This window comes from Phytophthora ramorum (genome assembly GCF_020800215.1).
Source record: "Phytophthora ramorum isolate Pr-102 chromosome Unknown Phyram_PR-102_s0006, whole genome shotgun sequence".
NCBI classification, from domain to species: Eukaryota; Oomycota; class Peronosporomycetes; order Peronosporales; family Peronosporaceae; genus Phytophthora; species Phytophthora ramorum.
The window spans coordinates 1729599-1746195 of NW_027150652.1; the positions used below are offsets into that span (position 1 = coordinate 1729599).

At 54.3% G+C, this 16597-nt stretch overlaps 9 protein-coding genes across 10 annotated transcripts; 3 read left to right on the forward strand and 6 right to left on the reverse strand.

Moving 5' to 3' along the window:
- Nucleotides 1–2200: 2200 nt before the first annotated feature.
- On the forward strand, nt 2201–2911 carry KRP23_7426 (26S proteasome non-ATPase regulatory subunit 10; the record flags this gene model as incomplete). Its single annotated transcript, XM_067892741.1, has 1 exon — nt 2201–2911. One exon carries the CDS (start codon nt 2201–2203, stop codon nt 2909–2911), a length of 711 nt encoding a protein of 236 aa, XP_067744590.1.
- A 77-nt stretch (nt 2912–2988) lies between these two features.
- Nucleotides 2989–3442, reverse strand: KRP23_7427 (uncharacterized protein; the record flags this gene model as incomplete). 2 transcript variants are annotated; one of them, XM_067892742.1, is made up of 2 exons in its annotated part: nt 2989–3086; nt 3169–3442. In XM_067892742.1, 2 exons carry the CDS (start codon nt 3440–3442, stop codon nt 2989–2991), a joined length of 372 nt encoding a protein of 123 aa, XP_067744591.1. The 2 variants fall into 2 exon arrangements, with proteins under 2 accessions (XP_067744591.1, XP_067744592.1); XM_067892743.1 differs by having other exon boundaries at nt 2989–3089.
- A 109-nt stretch (nt 3443–3551) lies between these two features.
- On the reverse strand, nt 3552–5337 carry KRP23_7428 (putative D-lactate dehydrogenase, mitochondrial; the record flags this gene model as incomplete). Its single annotated transcript, XM_067892744.1, has 6 exons — nt 3552–3950; nt 4014–4376; nt 4441–4597; nt 4664–4827; nt 4890–5105; nt 5176–5337. The coding sequence occupies 6 exons, from the start codon at nt 5335–5337 to the stop codon at nt 3552–3554; spliced, it is 1461 nt and encodes a 486-aa protein (XP_067744593.1).
- A 181-nt stretch (nt 5338–5518) lies between these two features.
- Nucleotides 5519–7412, reverse strand: KRP23_7429 (putative D-lactate dehydrogenase, mitochondrial; the record flags this gene model as incomplete). Its single annotated transcript, XM_067892745.1, has 7 exons — nt 5519–5798; nt 5866–5990; nt 6064–6426; nt 6493–6571; nt 6652–6893; nt 6957–7172; nt 7254–7412. 7 exons carry the CDS (start codon nt 7410–7412, stop codon nt 5519–5521), a joined length of 1464 nt encoding a protein of 487 aa, XP_067744594.1.
- A 249-nt stretch (nt 7413–7661) lies between these two features.
- KRP23_7430 (putative D-lactate dehydrogenase, mitochondrial) lies at nt 7662–9214 on the reverse strand (the record flags this gene model as incomplete). Its single annotated transcript, XM_067892746.1, has 2 exons — nt 7662–8963; nt 9041–9214. The coding sequence occupies 2 exons, from the start codon at nt 9212–9214 to the stop codon at nt 7662–7664; spliced, it is 1476 nt and encodes a 491-aa protein (XP_067744595.1).
- A 692-nt stretch (nt 9215–9906) lies between these two features.
- On the forward strand, nt 9907–12372 carry KRP23_7431 (Chaperone protein HtpG; the record flags this gene model as incomplete). The annotated part of the gene is made up of 6 exons (XM_067892747.1): nt 9907–11145; nt 11233–11492; nt 11580–11802; nt 11881–11945; nt 12019–12169; nt 12253–12372. The coding sequence occupies 6 exons, from the start codon at nt 9907–9909 to the stop codon at nt 12370–12372; spliced, it is 2058 nt and encodes a 685-aa protein (XP_067744596.1).
- Nucleotides 12373–12765: 393 nt separating this feature from the next.
- On the forward strand, nt 12766–14114 carry KRP23_7432 (Ribose-phosphate pyrophosphokinase; the record flags this gene model as incomplete). The annotated part of the gene is made up of 2 exons (XM_067892748.1): nt 12766–13268; nt 13340–14114. The coding sequence occupies 2 exons, from the start codon at nt 12766–12768 to the stop codon at nt 14112–14114; spliced, it is 1278 nt and encodes a 425-aa protein (XP_067744597.1).
- A 146-nt stretch (nt 14115–14260) lies between these two features.
- Nucleotides 14261–14854, reverse strand: KRP23_7433 (Receptor expression-enhancing protein 3; the record flags this gene model as incomplete). Its single annotated transcript, XM_067892749.1, has 2 exons — nt 14261–14545; nt 14609–14854. The coding sequence occupies 2 exons, from the start codon at nt 14852–14854 to the stop codon at nt 14261–14263; spliced, it is 531 nt and encodes a 176-aa protein (XP_067744598.1).
- Nucleotides 14855–14909: 55 nt separating this feature from the next.
- KRP23_7434 (uncharacterized protein) lies at nt 14910–16544 on the reverse strand (the record flags this gene model as incomplete). The annotated part of the gene is made up of 1 exon (XM_067892751.1): nt 14910–16544. One exon carries the CDS (start codon nt 16542–16544, stop codon nt 14910–14912), a length of 1635 nt encoding a protein of 544 aa, XP_067744599.1.
- Nucleotides 16545–16597: the final 53 nt, after the last annotated feature.

Here is a 16597-nt window from a genome sequence, read left to right on the forward strand (position 1 = left end):
TTCTCGCGTGGTATTCAGGACAGTGAAGATGGAGCCCAGCTTTGTGACGAATCCATACATCCAAGCCTCGGCACCATCTAGCCACCGCATCCGTGAAATCTTAGATCGTGAAGAGGCCTCGTACGTAACTTGGCGACAATCACGAAAACCAATCCGACTACCTCATGCCAGCGCGAAACTCAATAGTCCACTAAAAGTGCTGACCGACCGTCACTACGACTCGAATCAAGCCAAAATGTCCATGACACCTAAAGCCTCTGAAGCTGACCCAGGTGTGACTGCAGTCGCAGATTCAACTGGCCCGGACACGGTTATCAAACGGAAGGGGGCACTCATCACAGGCGGATTCGCTCGGTCAACGGAAGCATTCCCTAGCCTTACTGGTGAGCAAGACGCTCGGCAGAAGCAAGTACAGTTTGATCAAATATCGGGCCTTTCTAATAAGCCTTTGGATGGCGCCGTTATCCCAAGCCTTCTGCTTCGCAAAGCAGTGCGAAGACGATTTCAGCAGTATCTGTACGATTTTCATTCTCGACAAGTGTTCTCTTTTGCAAAAAGCGAGATGGAAGAGCTCGAGGCTGCAATCAAACTTGAAAATGCTAAAAGACTCTCAACATTTGGCGACCTGGTAGACGACAATAGTGCGCATCCAAGCAGTGAAGGCAATTCCTCCACTAGGCGGAACTCATCTTCTGAAGGTTATTCTCAACAACAGGCTAACGAACGGCAAAGTGAGTGTTTGCTCAACGGCATAGGATTTTTATCAACAGTGGACTATGACGCGATATTTGAGACCCACTGGAGATTGAGTGAAGCAGAGAAAACGGTGCGAGATGCAGTAGACCGAAAACGAATCCGTGAAATCGTGAAGAGAGCATATCGCATGTTGCTTTGGTTCTTTCGCTACTACGCTGGAAATGCTGCCTATGCTGTTGCGTCGGAACGACGAGCTGGGACTAGTTCAGTGACCTCTCTGGGAGACAGTTTGTTTGAGATTCCTAGTCAAGTCCGTTTGCTGGAGGATTTGAACGTGCAGTGTGTCGATGCGGCAAGGTTCGGTGTTACCGATTCGCCGTTGAAACGAGAGAGCTTGATTGACTTTATTCTTAATGTTTCACGGATGACATGTACGCACTCGTCCAACCCCAATCATTTACGAATGGTGGTTAATGAGGGTATCGAAATGTCGTATGCAGTGAAAACGCTCGTCCGTGATCACTTTGGTGTGTTTGCGCAGATTCAGGACGTAGATCACTTTCGTGTTCTATTCCTCCGAAAACCCGAACCATTTGCAAAAGTTGCACACAGAGGCGCGGCCCCTCGGAGGCTTCACACCATCATCGAGACACACAAATTGAATTTGACTAGCTTCTTTGACGAACTAGCCAGCATTGGGGCCCTTACGCGTAGTGGTGGCGTCCAGGATAAGGCCAAGTCTCAACAACGACAGCGGGTCAATGGCATCGTGTGTACGCAATTCCTCTCCACACTACGAGCAATCAATTTGATCATTGGTAGAGGTGCTGCAACTACGCTTAATGCCAAGGCGGACGGCGAGGCTTATGCGAGTGTCCCCAATGGTGTCGATGAAGTTCGGGCGGTTCGCATTTTTCTTTCTTGTCTTCCCATGATGATGATAGACAATCACCAGAACGAAGGCGCGAGTACAACAATAACTGATACAGCTAGCACCGAGCCCCGCGAGTTGACGCTGTCACAATTTATTGAGGCTCTACTCCGAGTAGCTTTCACATGGAAGGAGCTCCAGATTTGCCACGGGCGGTTTGACGCATGTCACAACCAAATGACATCAGATTGTTGTCAATGTACCCTTGACTCAGCTCACTACGCATTCGATGTCTTCGATGATGCTGCCGAAGAGATTTTTACGCGTATTCATGCCTATCGCCTCAGACGAGTTCAACAGCAAACCAGCATGAGAATGAAGTCAATGCGAATAAAGTCGCATCGCTCACTTCACTCACTTGTTGCAATGACGACAGCTCAGAGAGCTCCGACGCGTTTACTCCCTGTGGATGGGACAACATCAACCTACAACGCAGCATAGTCTTTCCATTTGTGCGTGCTGTGAAGACCAACCGCCACTATTTTTGCGAGTCCTCATAGTTTGTGTATAGCTTGAAGCGTCGCTAGCTTCTTGAATCCTGGAAGCAAAGCAGCTCGACGAGACTCAACAGCCATGGCTCCAGCGAAGTTTGAAATCCCAGATGTGGACACGAACCTCTTCAAAATGGCTGCTGTAGGTAATCTGCAGCTACTCAAGACGCTAGTGGAACCAGAAGAGAACGCTGAAGGGAAGGCATCTGCACCGCTGAACGTAAATGCGAAGGATCCCTACGGCTGCACACCGCTGATCTGGGCAGCTCGGAACGGTTACCTCGAAGTCATGGAGTATCTAGCGGCCCACGGCGCTGACCTCGAGATTACCAGCTTCGGTGGCCTCCGTGCACTTCACCATGCGGTCAATCACTCGCGTTTGCCTATCGTCGAGGGTCTCATCCAGCTCGGAGTCAGCGTCGACGTGAAAGACGACGCTGGCAATACGCCTCTCCACTTTGCTGCCTCCCGTGGCATCCTAAACCCCATCATGCTGCTTCTCAATGCTGGAGCCAAGGTCAACGTCACCACGGTGCAAGAAGTGTCTCCACTCATGAAAGCGGTGTCTGCGGGTCACATTACTGCTGTCGAGAAGCTCCTGGACAACGAAGCGAGCCCGAACCACGTCAACGTCGAAGGCAACACCGCTCTCCACCTCGCAGCGCGCGGTGGCTTTAACTCCATTGTGAAAGTGCTCCTAGATGCAGGAGCGACGCCAACAATGAGAAACAAAGCTGGGAAGATCCCTGCGGACCTGGCCTCTTCTTCCAGCATTGTCAAGATGCTGGGATAGGCTGACAGAATTATCTCGACAGTCTCCATTTGGTCGTCAATAAGCCCAAGCCTACAGTCCTTTCCTCAGTCCTTTCCTCAGTCTTTTTTCTTCCTCCTGGGCATGTACTCGTAGAAGAACGTGGGCAGTTTCTGGTAGATCGTGTACTCGTCCGCAACGTCGTGCACCTTGACGTCTGCTACTCGCATCAAAACCAACGCATTATGCGAATTAAAGTCCCCGAGTTGTAAAAAAATAGTCCGTAAAAAGTATCCTACCGCTGGCATTTTGTCCCTGGGCCGTGGAGCTCAAGGGTGACGTGTAGAGCTCCCCGATCTCTTTGCCGTAGCGGTCCCAGAGCACCATGATGAGGAACAGCAGGAAGAGGAAGAGTACCACCAATCCGCTTAGAATTTTGAGCTCCAAAGGGACACTCAGACGCGCGGAAGCCTTTAGCAGCTCCTTCACATGTTCTGGGAACTCTGTATGCACACGAGAGGCCGCTGCAGCCGCCGCACTCGCCGCGGGCGTCACCACATCCATCGCTGGCATGTTGTCCGATTTGTGTTTTGCTACACGGATTTGTGGTTCAAATAGTCCAAGTCACATTTTTTGTATCGCTCATGTTGAAGCGAAGTGGAGCGTTAGCCTATTACCGCCTTTAAGTTTTACCGTAGAACATCTTGCCAGGGTTCATGATGTCTTTAGGGTCCAGCGCCTTCTTGATAGTGTGCATCACGTCCACGCTGCCGCGGTGCTCTACCGACAAGTAGTTCATTTTGCCGAGACCGATGCCGTGTTCGCCAGTGCATGTTCCCTCGTACGCCAGAGCTCGCTCTACCAGGCGGTTCGAGAAGCTCTTGACCTTGGTCATAAGCTCTGAGTCGTTCTGGTAAAAGGGAATCATCACATGGAAGTTGCCGTCGCCAACGTGCCCGACGATTGCTCCGAACAGTCCAGTATCCTTGAGGTCAGTTTGGGTCTCGACAATCACGTCCGCCAGCTTGGAGGGAGGCACAGCAACGTCCGTGACGAGTCCGCGGCTTCCAGGCATTTGACTCTGCAGAGAGGTATACGTCATTCTATGAGTTTATCCAACGCATCGACAAATGTGGCAACGTACCAGCGTAGCCCACCACGCAGAATGGCGTCCACTCCACAGCTTCTTTCGCTCTTCTGCACTCGTCGCCACCTCAATATCTCTCGCCTCAAAATCGTTGGCGATCTCAACCACTATAGCACTTTGTTCTTCAATCTCACCGGAAGAGCCATGGTGCTCGATGATCAAGGATGGTCGCACGGGGTTGCTTAACTTCGAATACTTGTTGATCGCCTCGACGGCATTCTCGTCCATGAGCTCCATGCGCGCCACGGGAATGCCCATTTGCATGACCGTCGCACACGTGTCGACTGCATCTTTCATGGTGTTGAACGAGCAAATCATGGTCTTCTCCGCCTCGGGGTTGCCAAAGAGTCGAAGTTCCGCCTGTAGGTCAAGGTGGTTATTGCTTCATTCACGAAAGCTTAGTGTCAAAAGGTACACAACTCACCTCCGTGACGACAGCAAGGGTACCCTCCGACCCGATGATCAAGCGCGTGAGGTCATACCCCGCCGAGGATTTCCGTGTCTTGGAGCCTGCCTTAATAATGCTTCCGTCCGCCATGACGGCAGTCAGGGACATCACGTTGGTTTTCATGTTGCCGTAACTACATTACAGCACAGACAACTTAACAACGAAGCAACGTCTTCAATGAAGATATCACAACCCCTACCGAACGGTGGTGGTTCCCGACGCATTGGTAGCGATCATGCCTCCGATGCTGGCGTTGGCACCTGGATCCACGGGGAAAAACAAGCCCGTAGCTCTTAGATCCGTGTTCAGCAGCTCCCGCGTCACGCCAGCTTGCACTCGGCAGCTCATGTTCTGAGGCTCCACCTATAGCGAAAGACTCGAAATGTCAGTTGGGACTCTGCACGAATGATAACCGTGCCCCCCACCTTGAGAATCCTGTTCATCCCCGTGAGGTCAATGGAGACACCTCCGTACGTAGCGGAGATGTGGCCTTCCAGTGACGACCCAGCACCAAAGGGAATGACAGGAGTGCCAGCAGCGGCGCACAGCTTGATCACCTCCGCTACCTCTTCAGTCGACTCCACAAAGGCGACGGCATCGGGAGGAGTGACCTTGTGATACGACTCGTCCGTGCCATGTTGCTATAATGCAAAAAGGTTTGCGTCAATTCACATTGCACCACGAAGAGGGAGGAGACCAGGTTACACTCACTTCCAGCACGGAACGAGCGGTCGACAAGCGGTCTCCCAGCAGCTCCTTCAAGGCCGAGATGGTCTGCAGCGACGCAGTGCGGCGTGTACTCAGCAGCCGACGCTGCGCAGGAGGCGCTGGGAGGTGATGGCGCAAAGCAGCGGAGATCAGTTGGCGCCACATTGCGCTTCGAGCAAGTCCAATACTAGTAATGACCACCGAGTGCTGGTGTGGATGGAGGATGAGCGAGGGATACTTATCCAAAAGTGCGTGGTCAATCCGGATGTGTGTATCAGCAACTGTTTTGCTTCAAAGCTTTTTGGGCGATTGCTTTGCTCAAAATTGGCATGCCATATCATACTAGCTACAGCCTAGACTTGCCGTAGAAAATCTTGCCGGGATTTAGGATGTCTAGCGGATCCAGCGCCTTCTTGATCGTGTGCATGACGTTGACAGCCTCGCCGTGCTCCATCGGTAGGTAGTCCATCTTGCCGATCCCAATGCCATGCTCCCCAGTACATGTGCCGCCGTACTCCAGCGCGCGGTTCACCAAGCGGTGGCCAAACGCCTTCATTTTCTCCAAATGCTCCTTATTTTCGTCGGTGAAAGGAATTAGCACATGAAAGTTCCCGTCGCCAACGTGTCTGTATGCAGCAGTACGAACAGCGTCAGCACAGGATCAAATACCCAACCGTGTCATGTAAAACTTACCCGACAATCGTCCCAATGAGGTCGGAGTCCTTCAGGTCCTGCTGTGTCTCAACGACCGCATCTGTCAGCTTCGAGATTGGAACTGCTACGTCGGCTGAAAACCCACGGCTGCCTGGAACTTGGTTCTGTGCCATACAGCAAAAACTCTCAGGTTTGTATGTTTTCACCTGTGTACTTACCGCCAACTTCCTCACGTACCAGTACAGCATACCATACCGAGTGGCGACCACTCCACAATCGCTTTCGGTCATCAGCACTTGTAGCAACCTCGATGTCCATGGCACCAAAGTCCCGTGCGATGTTCTGAACAACACTGCTTTGATGCTCTAGTTCCTGAGTTGAGCCGTGGTGCTCGATGACCAGCGACGGACGAAGCGGGTTGTCGAGGTGGCAGTATTTGTTCACTGCATCCACGACATTCTCGTCCATCATTTCCATTCGCGCCACGGGGACACCCATTTGCATGACGGTAGTGCACGTATCAATGGCATCTTTCATCCTGTTGAAAGAACAGATCATCGCTTTCTCAGCCTCCGGCACACCGCAGAGCCGAAGTTCAACCTACGATAACAAGAGTGCAACCCTGGTGTCAGCTTTCGACGAAGCAAAGCACATTTTTGCCCATACCTCAGTCACAACGGCTAAAGTGCCTTCGGCCCCGATTAGCAGCCGCGTGAGATCATACCCGGCAGAAGACTTCCGAGCTCTGTGAGAAAACAGCACGCAGGAACTGGTGAACACTTGCCAAGCCACCAAACTACGGGATGTAACATAGGAAATACGCACTTCGATCCCGTCTTGATGATACGACCATCGGCCATGACGGCACTCAAAGATAACACGTTCGTCTTCATGTTGCCGTACTTTACGGTTGTTGTTCCGGAAGCGTTGGTGGCAACCATTCCTCCAATTGTAGCGTTGGCGCCAGGATCGACAGGGAAAAACAACCCAGTAGCACGCAGGTGGGCATTCAGCTGTTCCCGCGTGACGCCCGCTTCCACCTTGATGCTCATATTCTCACGATCAAGCTACCAGAAACAGACACGTCAGCAGCTCTGTTTCCTGTCGAAAACTGAATGATTGCACTGCACCTTGAGGATCTCATTCATCCCCGACAAGTTGATCGAGACGCCACCCGCAACAGCCGAGATATGCCCCTCTATCGACGTGCCGGCACCAAATGGGATGACGGGTGTGCAGGTTGCAGCACAAATCTTGATCACGTCTGACACCTCGCCCGTGGATTTCACGAAAGCAACAGCGTCGGGGGGTGCGACGTCGTGGTAAGATTCATCCGTTCCATGTTGCTACAGCAGACACCAAGCACAAACCCACGGCAGCGTCAGTTGGGTCGCCTTTAACCAAGATTTGGCATAGTTGAAGTCAACCTCGAGCACGGAACGAGCAGTCGAAAGCCGATCACCGAGCACATTCCTTAAAGCGGTCAGGGTTTGAGGCGATGGGATCCGGCGCGTGCTTAGCCAGCGACTGCAACGCTCCACCTGCACTGAGCCCCATTGCTGTGGTGCGGCGAGACGATGCCACATGTCGGGGGTCGGTTGCTGTTGAAGAAATGATGAGGTGGTTGAAGTCTCCCTTTTTCCCGGTGGCCTAGGATTTGCGCAATCGGTGTTGTCAACAGCACAAAACGCGAGCCCATGTTGCCCTTGCTGTCTTGAGCAACCCCAAGTGGCTGACGATCACTACATTAGTTTGGATTACTGGTAAGTGTACTGTAGAGTCCAGCGCTCATTTCTTACGCGATGAAGTAGATCCGAGGTTATCTATTCGGCTACTTAGTGCTTGTCACCGTAGAAGATCTTGCCAGGGTTCATGATGTTCTTGGGGTCGAGCGCCTTCTTAATCGTGTGCATCACCTCCACGCTGTCGCCGTGCTCCTTCGACAGGTAGCCCATCTTGCCATTACCGATACCGTGCTCGCCCGTGCACGTGCCCTCGCACTCGATAGCACGGTTCACCAGGCGGTCGGAGAAATCGTGCACCTTCTGCATCAGCTCCTCATTGTCCTGGAAGAACGGCAGCATCACGTGGAAGTTGCCGTCGCCGACGTGTCCGACGATCGTGCCGAACAGCCCAGACTCCTTCAGATCTGCCTGCGTCTCGACGATGACGTCCGTCAACTTAGAGAACGGGACGGCAACATCCGTGGACAGACCGCGACTGCCAGGCATTTGGCTCATGGTAGCATACCAAGCAGCGTGGCGACCGCTCCACAGCTTCTTGCGCTCCTCAGCACTCGTGGCCAGCTCAATATCCTTCGCCTCGAAATCGTTGGCGATCTCCACCACAACAGAGCTCTGCTCCTCCACCTCGCCGGGCGAACCGTGGTGCTCAATGATCAGAGACGGCCGCACGGGGGTCTCCAGCTTCGAGTACTTGTTAATAGCCTCCACGGCATTTTCGTCCATGAGCTCCATGCGTGCGACGGGGATACCCATTTGAATGACAGTCGCACAAGTGTCGACAGCGTTCTGGATCGAGTCGAACTGGCAAATCATGGTCTTCTCGGCCTCAGGGATACCAAAGAGACGCAGTTCAGCCTCCGTGACAATGCCCAGCGTACCCTCTGAACCAATAAGCAGGCGGGTCAGATCGTAGCCAGCCGAAGACTTGCGGGTTTTGGAGCCCGTCTTGATGATGCGTCCATCGGGCATCACAGCCGTGAGCGACATGACGTTGGTCTTCATGTTGCCGTAGCGCACCGTGGTGGTGCCTGACGCGTTGGTCGAGATCATACCACCGAGAGTGGCGTTGGCACCGGGGTCCACCGTGAACATGAGGCCCGTAGCGCGCAGGTCCACGTTGAGCTGCTCGCGCGTGACACCAGCCTGCACCTTACAGCTCATATTCTCGGGCTCGACACTAAGGATGCTGTTCATGCCCGTCAGGTCGATGGACACACCTCCCTCCGTGGCGGAGATGTGGCCCTCCAGCGAGGAGCCCGCGCCGAAGGGGATCACGGGCGTACCAGCAGCCGCGCAGATCTTGACGACCTCAGCCACCTCCTCCGTGGACTGGACGAAGGCGACGGCGTCGGGAGGAGCCACGGCGTGGTAGGACTCGTCCGTTCCGTGTTGCTGAGTGGATCAGAGGAGCACAACATGATTAGTATAATGCGAGGCAATGGGGTGCTATAGAAATCGCCGGTACGCACCTCCAGAACGGACGTGGCAGTCGAGAGGCGGTCGCCCAGAAGCGCCGTAAGCGCCGAGAGCGTCTCGGTAGAAGGCGCGCGGCGCGTGCTCATGAGGCGGCCCTGCTGCGCCATCAAGAGCGACGAGCGCGCAGCGTTGAGGCACGCGGAGTTGGCGGCGAGACGGCTCCACATCTTGAGCTGCTTGGTTGCTGTGAATTCGAGGAATGACCCTGCGCTCCCGGCCGCACAATCGTTTTCTGCTTGGTGCTGCGCACTCGTTTTCTGCGACAGCAAGAATGCTGCTGCCGCAACGCAAGCATCTGAGAAGGGCAACTTTAGGCGGAGAAACCTTCTCTTTTCTATATTGATGCGTTATTTATACAGGTGCTCTGGCACTGTTGGACGGATGGCACAACGTAAGAGATCTACTTGGCGGGTACTATGATATTAGGAGCAAGTTCTCACCCCTCCCTAGATCCTATAAAGCTTAGGTTGCACCTGTTCCAGCGAAAAATAGAAACTACACCATGTCGCTGGTTAAGTTGCCACAATCAAGCTAGAGCTTTGGTTGCGGTCCATTTGGTTTGTTGGGTACGGCCTTGGCTGTCACACTTCTCTATGTCCTCGCTCGCTTATTAGTGGTGGTGAGACGCGGAGCTTGTGCCGGCGGTCGTGGCGATTCCTCGATGCCGCGGGGACTTGCTAATTTACATGTTCACTTTGGCGAGCAAGACGAAGCGGTCATGCACATGTAGTTGAAGTGAGTGCTGGTCAGTGGCAACAGTACTTCCGTGTCAGTACACACTGGTGTGGGACACACTAGTACTCACCAGGACGAAAAGGAAGGCAGATTATTTTGTGGCTGGGAAAAGACCTTTGACAAGATGATGCGACCGGCCGTGCTGCGCGTTGCTCGCCGCGCAGGCGCTACTAGCGGACATCGTGCTGTGCAGCGCACTAGATTCGCGCGCGGAGTCGCTCCGACCTCGCGTCTGGCGCAGCGTGGCGCCAAAATTGTGCCGTCCGTGCAGCAGCTCGGCTTCAGCACCAGCGCCGCGGACGACAAGGCGGACCGCCGCGAGTTCCAGGCCGAGACGCGCCAGTTGCTGGACATCGTGACGCACTCCATCTACACGGACAAGGAAGTGTTCATCCGCGAGCTCATCTCCAACGCCTCCGATGCGCTCGAGAAACTGCGCCACCTGCAGTCCACGGGCGCCAGCATCCAGGACGCCGAGCTGGAGCCCAAGATCGTCATCACCACGGACGAGAAGGCTGGCACGCTAACCATTGCTGACACGGGTGTGGGCATGTCAAAGGACGAGCTCATTGAAAACCTGGGCACGATCGCGCGCTCTGGCTCCAAGGCCTTCCTGGAGCAGCTCAAGGAGAGCTCCCCCGGCGAGTCCGGCGATGCGTTGGGCGGCATCATCGGCAAGTTTGGCGTGGGGTTCTACTCCGCGTTCATGGTCGCCGACAAGGTCGAGGTGTTCTCGCAGTCGGCGGTTTCGGACCATCAGAGCCACCTGTGGCGCTCCGATGGCAGCGGATCGTACGAGGTCGCAGAGGCGAGTGACGTCACGCGCGGCAGCAAGATCGTAATCCACCTCAAGGATTCATGCAAGGAGTTCGGCACCAAGACCAAGGTGGAGTCCATCATTCGTCGGTACTCAAATTTCGTCTCTTTCCCGATTGTTCTGGACGGCGACACCGTGAACACGGTCCAGGCGCTTTGGACGAAGAGTGAGAGCGACGTCACGGACGAAGAGTACACCGAGTTTTACAAGTTCATTGCGAACGCGTTTGACGAGCCGGCCTACCGCATCATCTTCAAGGCTGACGCGCCTATTGAGCTCAAGACTCTCTTCTTCATCGGATCGTCGCACACCGAAAAGTTCGGCTACGCTCGTCTGGAGCCTGGTGTGAGTCTGTACTCGCGCAAGGTTCTCATCGAGCGCAACTCGCCTGACATCCTCCCGGACTGGATGCGCTTCGTGCGCGGTGTTGTTGACAGCGAGGATCTTCCGCTCAGTCTTTCGCGTGAAAAGATGCAGGACAGTCGTTTGATCCACAAGATCCGTGACGTGCTGACCAGAAAAATTGTTCGTGTTTTGGAGCGTGAGGTACGATGAATTGCATTGCTGCTCTTTGACTGCCTGTACTTTGCTGGATAACTGACTCTGATGCGCTAATCCATTGTCTGATAACAGTCGACAAAGGAACCGGAAAAGTTCGACAAGTTCTTCCACGAGTTCGGACAGTTCATTAAGGAGGGCATCTGCACGGACTTCCAGAACAAGGACTCCCTGGCAAAGTTGCTGCGTTACGAGTCTAGCCAGGTGGACGAAGGTAAACTCACGACTCTGGATGAGTACGTGTCGCGCTGTCCTCCGGACCAGAATGAAATTTACTACTTGTGCGCGCCTACCCGAACTATTGCCGAGTCGTCGCCGTACTTCGAGGCGTTCAAGTAAGTGCTCGCGCTTTATACTCCTGAGCTGTGCTATTGTTTAGTGAGAACCGGTTGGCTGACCTGCTCATCCTTTGCACACACCAGGAAAATGAACAAGGAGGTCTTGTTCGTCTACAGCCCTATCGACGACTTTGTGATGACGAACGTTGCCGAGTTCAACGGACGCAAGGTGATTTCGGCAGAACACGCGAAGGTGGACGTCGACGACGACAGCAATGCGTCTGGAAAGAATCTATCGAAGGACGAACAGCAGGTTTTCGGCGCTTGGCTGAAGCTGGCGCTAGAGGACAGCGTGAAGGAAATCAAGGTACGCTCATTAGGCGTGATATTGTCTCATAACCAACGCTATTCAAGTGCTAACTAGTTCATGTGCCTAAAATTGCAGTTCACGTCTCGCCTGACCGATTCGCCTGCTATTATCGTGGACCACGAGTCGGCTTCCATTCGCAAGTACGTTCGCCGCGATGAATTTGAAATCCGCTGGGAGCTGCTACTGACAAAAAACTGTTTTGGTGTATGGCAGGATGATGCAAATGGTGAACGACCGCGCGGGCCAGGACCTCAGCGGCCTCTCCAAGAATGTGATGGAGATCAATCCGAACCACAGCATCATCGTCGACCTGAACGCCCTGCGGGAAGTCAACGATTCGCTCGCCAAGAAGGTGGCTCGTCAGGTGCGTCTTGCTCTCGATTGCTGCACTACACATCTTGCCTGGCAACCATCACGCTGACCTCGGTGTTTTTATCGCCGCAACAGATCTACACGAACGCGACGGTGGCTGCTGGTCTTGTGGAGGACGGCCGTACCATTCTCGGCGGCCTGAACGAGATCCTCGCCGAGCTGCTCGAGCAGAGCCTGCACAAGAAGGACGAGTAAAGGAGTCAGCAATTCATTCAGTGTGCGCTCCAGCTGGGCTATAGATGAAAACCAGCAACAAATGCAAGCTCAAGGCAATCCAATAGCGCCTTCAACTGTCGTATCAAACGTTCGGTATACTTTTCACCTTAGCATACCCTGTCAACATCGATCAAATGATTTTGAAGGGATTGGACGGTCAGCGCAGGCTTTTTGAATTAAGGTTGTGATAATAAATAAACTATTATATTACATATAAGACATACATCGATGACTCAAAACAAATCGAAAGTCGGAGTGGGTTCGGTAGGTCCACCCGGTTCCCTCCATTCATCCGCCTCTAACGCTAATCCTTGGTTCACTCAGTCGCGTTGTAGAGAGAGAAGTCGTGCAGCGCACAGACACACAGCCAAGATGGTGTTCGCCTTCCGCTCCGCCGCCGCGCGACTGACACCGAGCCTCGCCTTGTTCCTGGGCGGCGCGACACTGGGCATGGCGCACTCGGGCGCCGCCCTCGCCGAGGAGAAGCGCGACTTGCGCGACCTCGAGTTTGGCGTGCCCCACGACCGCAAGCGCGTGGACCCATTCTCGCCCTTCTTCCCGTCGGACAAGCACCCGTGCACGCACGCGGGGATGTTCATCCCCGGCTGCCACGAGCTCAAGATCTTCTCAGGCTCGTCGCACTTCGAGCTGGCGGACGACATCGCGCGCCGTCTGGGCACGCGCGTGGGAAAAATCAAGCTGGGTCGCTTCGCTGATGGAGAGGTGCAGGTGCAGGTAGGCGAGAGCGTGCGCGGCAAGGACGTGTACCTCGTGCAGAGTCTGGCGAGCCCCGTGAACGACAACATCATTGAGCTGTTGCTCATGGTCAGCACCATGCGCCGTGCCAGCGCCAAGAAGGTGACCGTCGTGCTGCCGTAAGTCTTGGAAGTGACTGCAGCTCCTGACAAGAATGTATAAGCTAAAGTTTGCTCGTGTGACTGTACAGGTACTACGCGTACAAGCACCACCGTCGTGCAAACCCGGCAGCTACCAGTCTAAACTCCAAGTTCATTCAGAGCCCTGCAGCTGACATCGCCAAGATGCTCGAGGTCATGGGTGTCGACCGCGTCATTGCTGTCGACCTGCAGATGCGCGTGGAGGGCCACGAGGCGTGTTTCTTCAGCTCGGACGTCCCTGTGGAGACCATTGAGACCATCATGGCTGGCGTCGAGTACTTCGCCACGCAGGTATACCTCCGTCGCCCACTCGTGGTGATGGCGCCCAACCCGGAGTGCTTGCGTCGCGCGCGTATCTTTCAGACAGGTCTGAACAAGTGGCTGCCGGACTCGCCTGCGCAGTTCGCTGTATTCTTCCACGGTACAGGCAAGAAGGAGTCGGGTGAGCCGTCCCGTGCCGACATCGTGGGCGACGTTAAGGGCGCTGATGTGATTGTCGTGGACGACCTGATTGACACGAGCGAGACGCTGTCCAAGCTCACGAACCTTGCGCTGAGCAAGGGCGCTCGCAAGGTTTACTGCTTCGCCTCGCACCCGCTGCTGAACGGCGATGCCGAAAAGTTGATCGAGGAGTCGAATGTGTCGCAGGTGGTTGTCATGGACACGATCCCTGCCGATCCGAAGGCCTTCCATACCGACAAGCTTAAGCGCTTGTCGGTCGCGCCTATGCTGGCGGAGCTGATCCAGGCCGAGCACTTCAAGACACACTCGTACATTGACAAGGTGAACTCACGCGAGGACTTCAAGTACGTGCACCACTATTAATCTGTACGCGACCAAAGTGAGCTGAGCCGAGGATGAGGAGGATAGGTAGTTGTGGGAGGAGGATGGCATCGATTGGTGCTGATCTGTTGGCGGGTGTTTGAAACCCATCAATGCATAAAGCATACTCATGCACACATGTATTTCAATTACTCTTCATTCGCCGACTGGTTGCTCTTGCCGGTATTTCTCTTCCTCCTTTTCCTGGGTGCGTCCGGCGATGATAGCCCCTTGATCACCAGGCAAATCTGCTTGAACTCGTCGCTCTTCTGTATAGCCACGACTTGGTCGGCAATGGTCTGGCCCCAGGCTCGTACGAAGGAGGACAGCGCGCCCTCGGCGGCTTCCTGTGCCTCTTGCAGCTTGCGATCCACGAACGGTTCCTTCTCCTTCAGAAAGGGGCACAAGAGCTTGTCGTACACAATCGTCGCTCCCTGTCAGCATGTAGAGCACGTCAATACACTACTTTAAACCTCACTCAAGTAGCTGCAACGCACCTTCGTGTGTGGAGACATCATCCAGATCAGGAACAGCGTCTTGGTGATGTTGTATCCTGGCACGAGGCACATGAGAGGCGACGCCACCGTCTCCACGGACGTCGTAGCACCGTAGACGACCCAGTACGTGAGCCACTGCTTCTCATCGTGACCGCTTTCCGGCCGCTCCAGCGCCTTGAAGCTTGCGTACGCAGGATACACCACGCCAACCGCCAGGCATAGGCTTCGCGAGAACGACGCGCCCATACTCTTTAGGGTAAAGACAAGATCAGAAATGAGCTGGCTGGCGGAATAGATATTTTTACGTTGCGCTAAGCGCTTTAAGTTGCTTGTTGTCGGACGGCACTTCAACATGCTCAACTTCGACGACAAGTGGCTGCGACAGCGAGCTGATGTTGCTCGACTGGCTGGGACGGATGTGGATACCCTTGGCCGAGAACGGGATGCTGAAGTTCCCGCTGCCGGCGCCCATTGAGATGCGGCCATGCTGTATGTCGAAGGCCAGCTGGTTGTGCAGGTAGAACCCCACCACCTCCAGACAAGTGTCGAAGTCGTGCACAGCTGTGTCCAGCACGATGCTGTTCTCCTCATGCGACAGCCACGACACGTGCTTGGTGTCGTTGACGTGGAGAAGATACTTGGGACCGGAGCTACCTTTCGACGCGGCCTTCTCGTACAGCAGATCGAACTCGATCCCGTACAGGTCGAAGTGAATGGGTAGTGGGTTGTTGATCTTGATCGACACTTTCAGCTCCAGCAAACACTTGTGCGTCTTGGAATCCAGCTCCTTGAGCGACGGGTTGATGGTGTACTCGCGAAGCAGTGCTGGCTTGTTGTCGATTTTGGCCGGGACGTCCACCTTGACGTCGACAAGATTCAACACCTGCAACGAGTAGCAATCGGTGTCGCGGTTGCCTCCCCCTACATGAAGCATAAGGTCGTCCCCCGCCAAGTACGACTGTAGCATCGATTGGAGAGGGTCTGACTCGTTCTTGAAGATCTCTGTGTAAGCGGAAATGAACGTCTGCCCGCTGCCCAGAAGGAACCGCTTGAAGCCTGCCACGAGAATCGTTTGCCTAACTGCTGACTGAACTTCGACTGAAAGAGAAGGGATGTTCCACAGCACCCTCGAGGCATACTCGAACGATACATCAGTATAAGCAAATATCTCCTGGCTGTCTGTCTCCGTATGAAAGTGCGAAAGTGCTATGGTTTTTAGCACCTGCGTCACGACACGCTGCAGCTCAGTTTTGATCCCATTCACGATGCCCGAGCCCCACGCGTCTATTCCAGACAGCGGTGGGTCCAACGCATATCTCCATTTTGGCGGGACAAACTCGTCAACTAGTGGTCGTGGGTTCTTCGTCAGTAAGTTGGAAACGTCCAAGTGGATCGTGAACGGGATCAACATACACAAAATTTGGACTGGCACTTCTCCGTGCACGTCAATATTTCCCCCATCAGCAAACACCAAACTATACAGCACATCCGGCGACTTTAACAGTTCAAACCCCACCGGCGACATCATAGTTGTCACGCCCGACTGGAGCTCAAAGGCAGGAATCTGGAGATGCAGGAACGTCGTGTCTTTCTTGGCGAACGTGATGTTCAGAGGACCCACTACGGGCGAGCAGTATGACGGGTTCTGGAACTCCATGACAACCTCCCCGACTGTTCTGCGATGGCATAGGTCTGGCAGCGTCAGTTGGTCTAGCGTCACCGTCGTCTTCCGAAGCAGCGCCACGAACAAAATGTGGACGATCAGCAGCAGCGCAGCGACGGCACCCAGCACCACGAGCCAGCTCGGCCTCTTCCTGTCTCGTTTTTTGTGCGTGCCCCAGTTGCCTTGAATCACTTCCCCAGCATCGGAGCGGGCCAACAGAGGCTCTAGATCCACCACCTCGTCGTCGCGCAGCGTATCGCCCTGTGTCGTCATCCCGACGTCTTGAAGTGAGATTTATCTACTATTTTCCTCTTTTTAGCCAATCA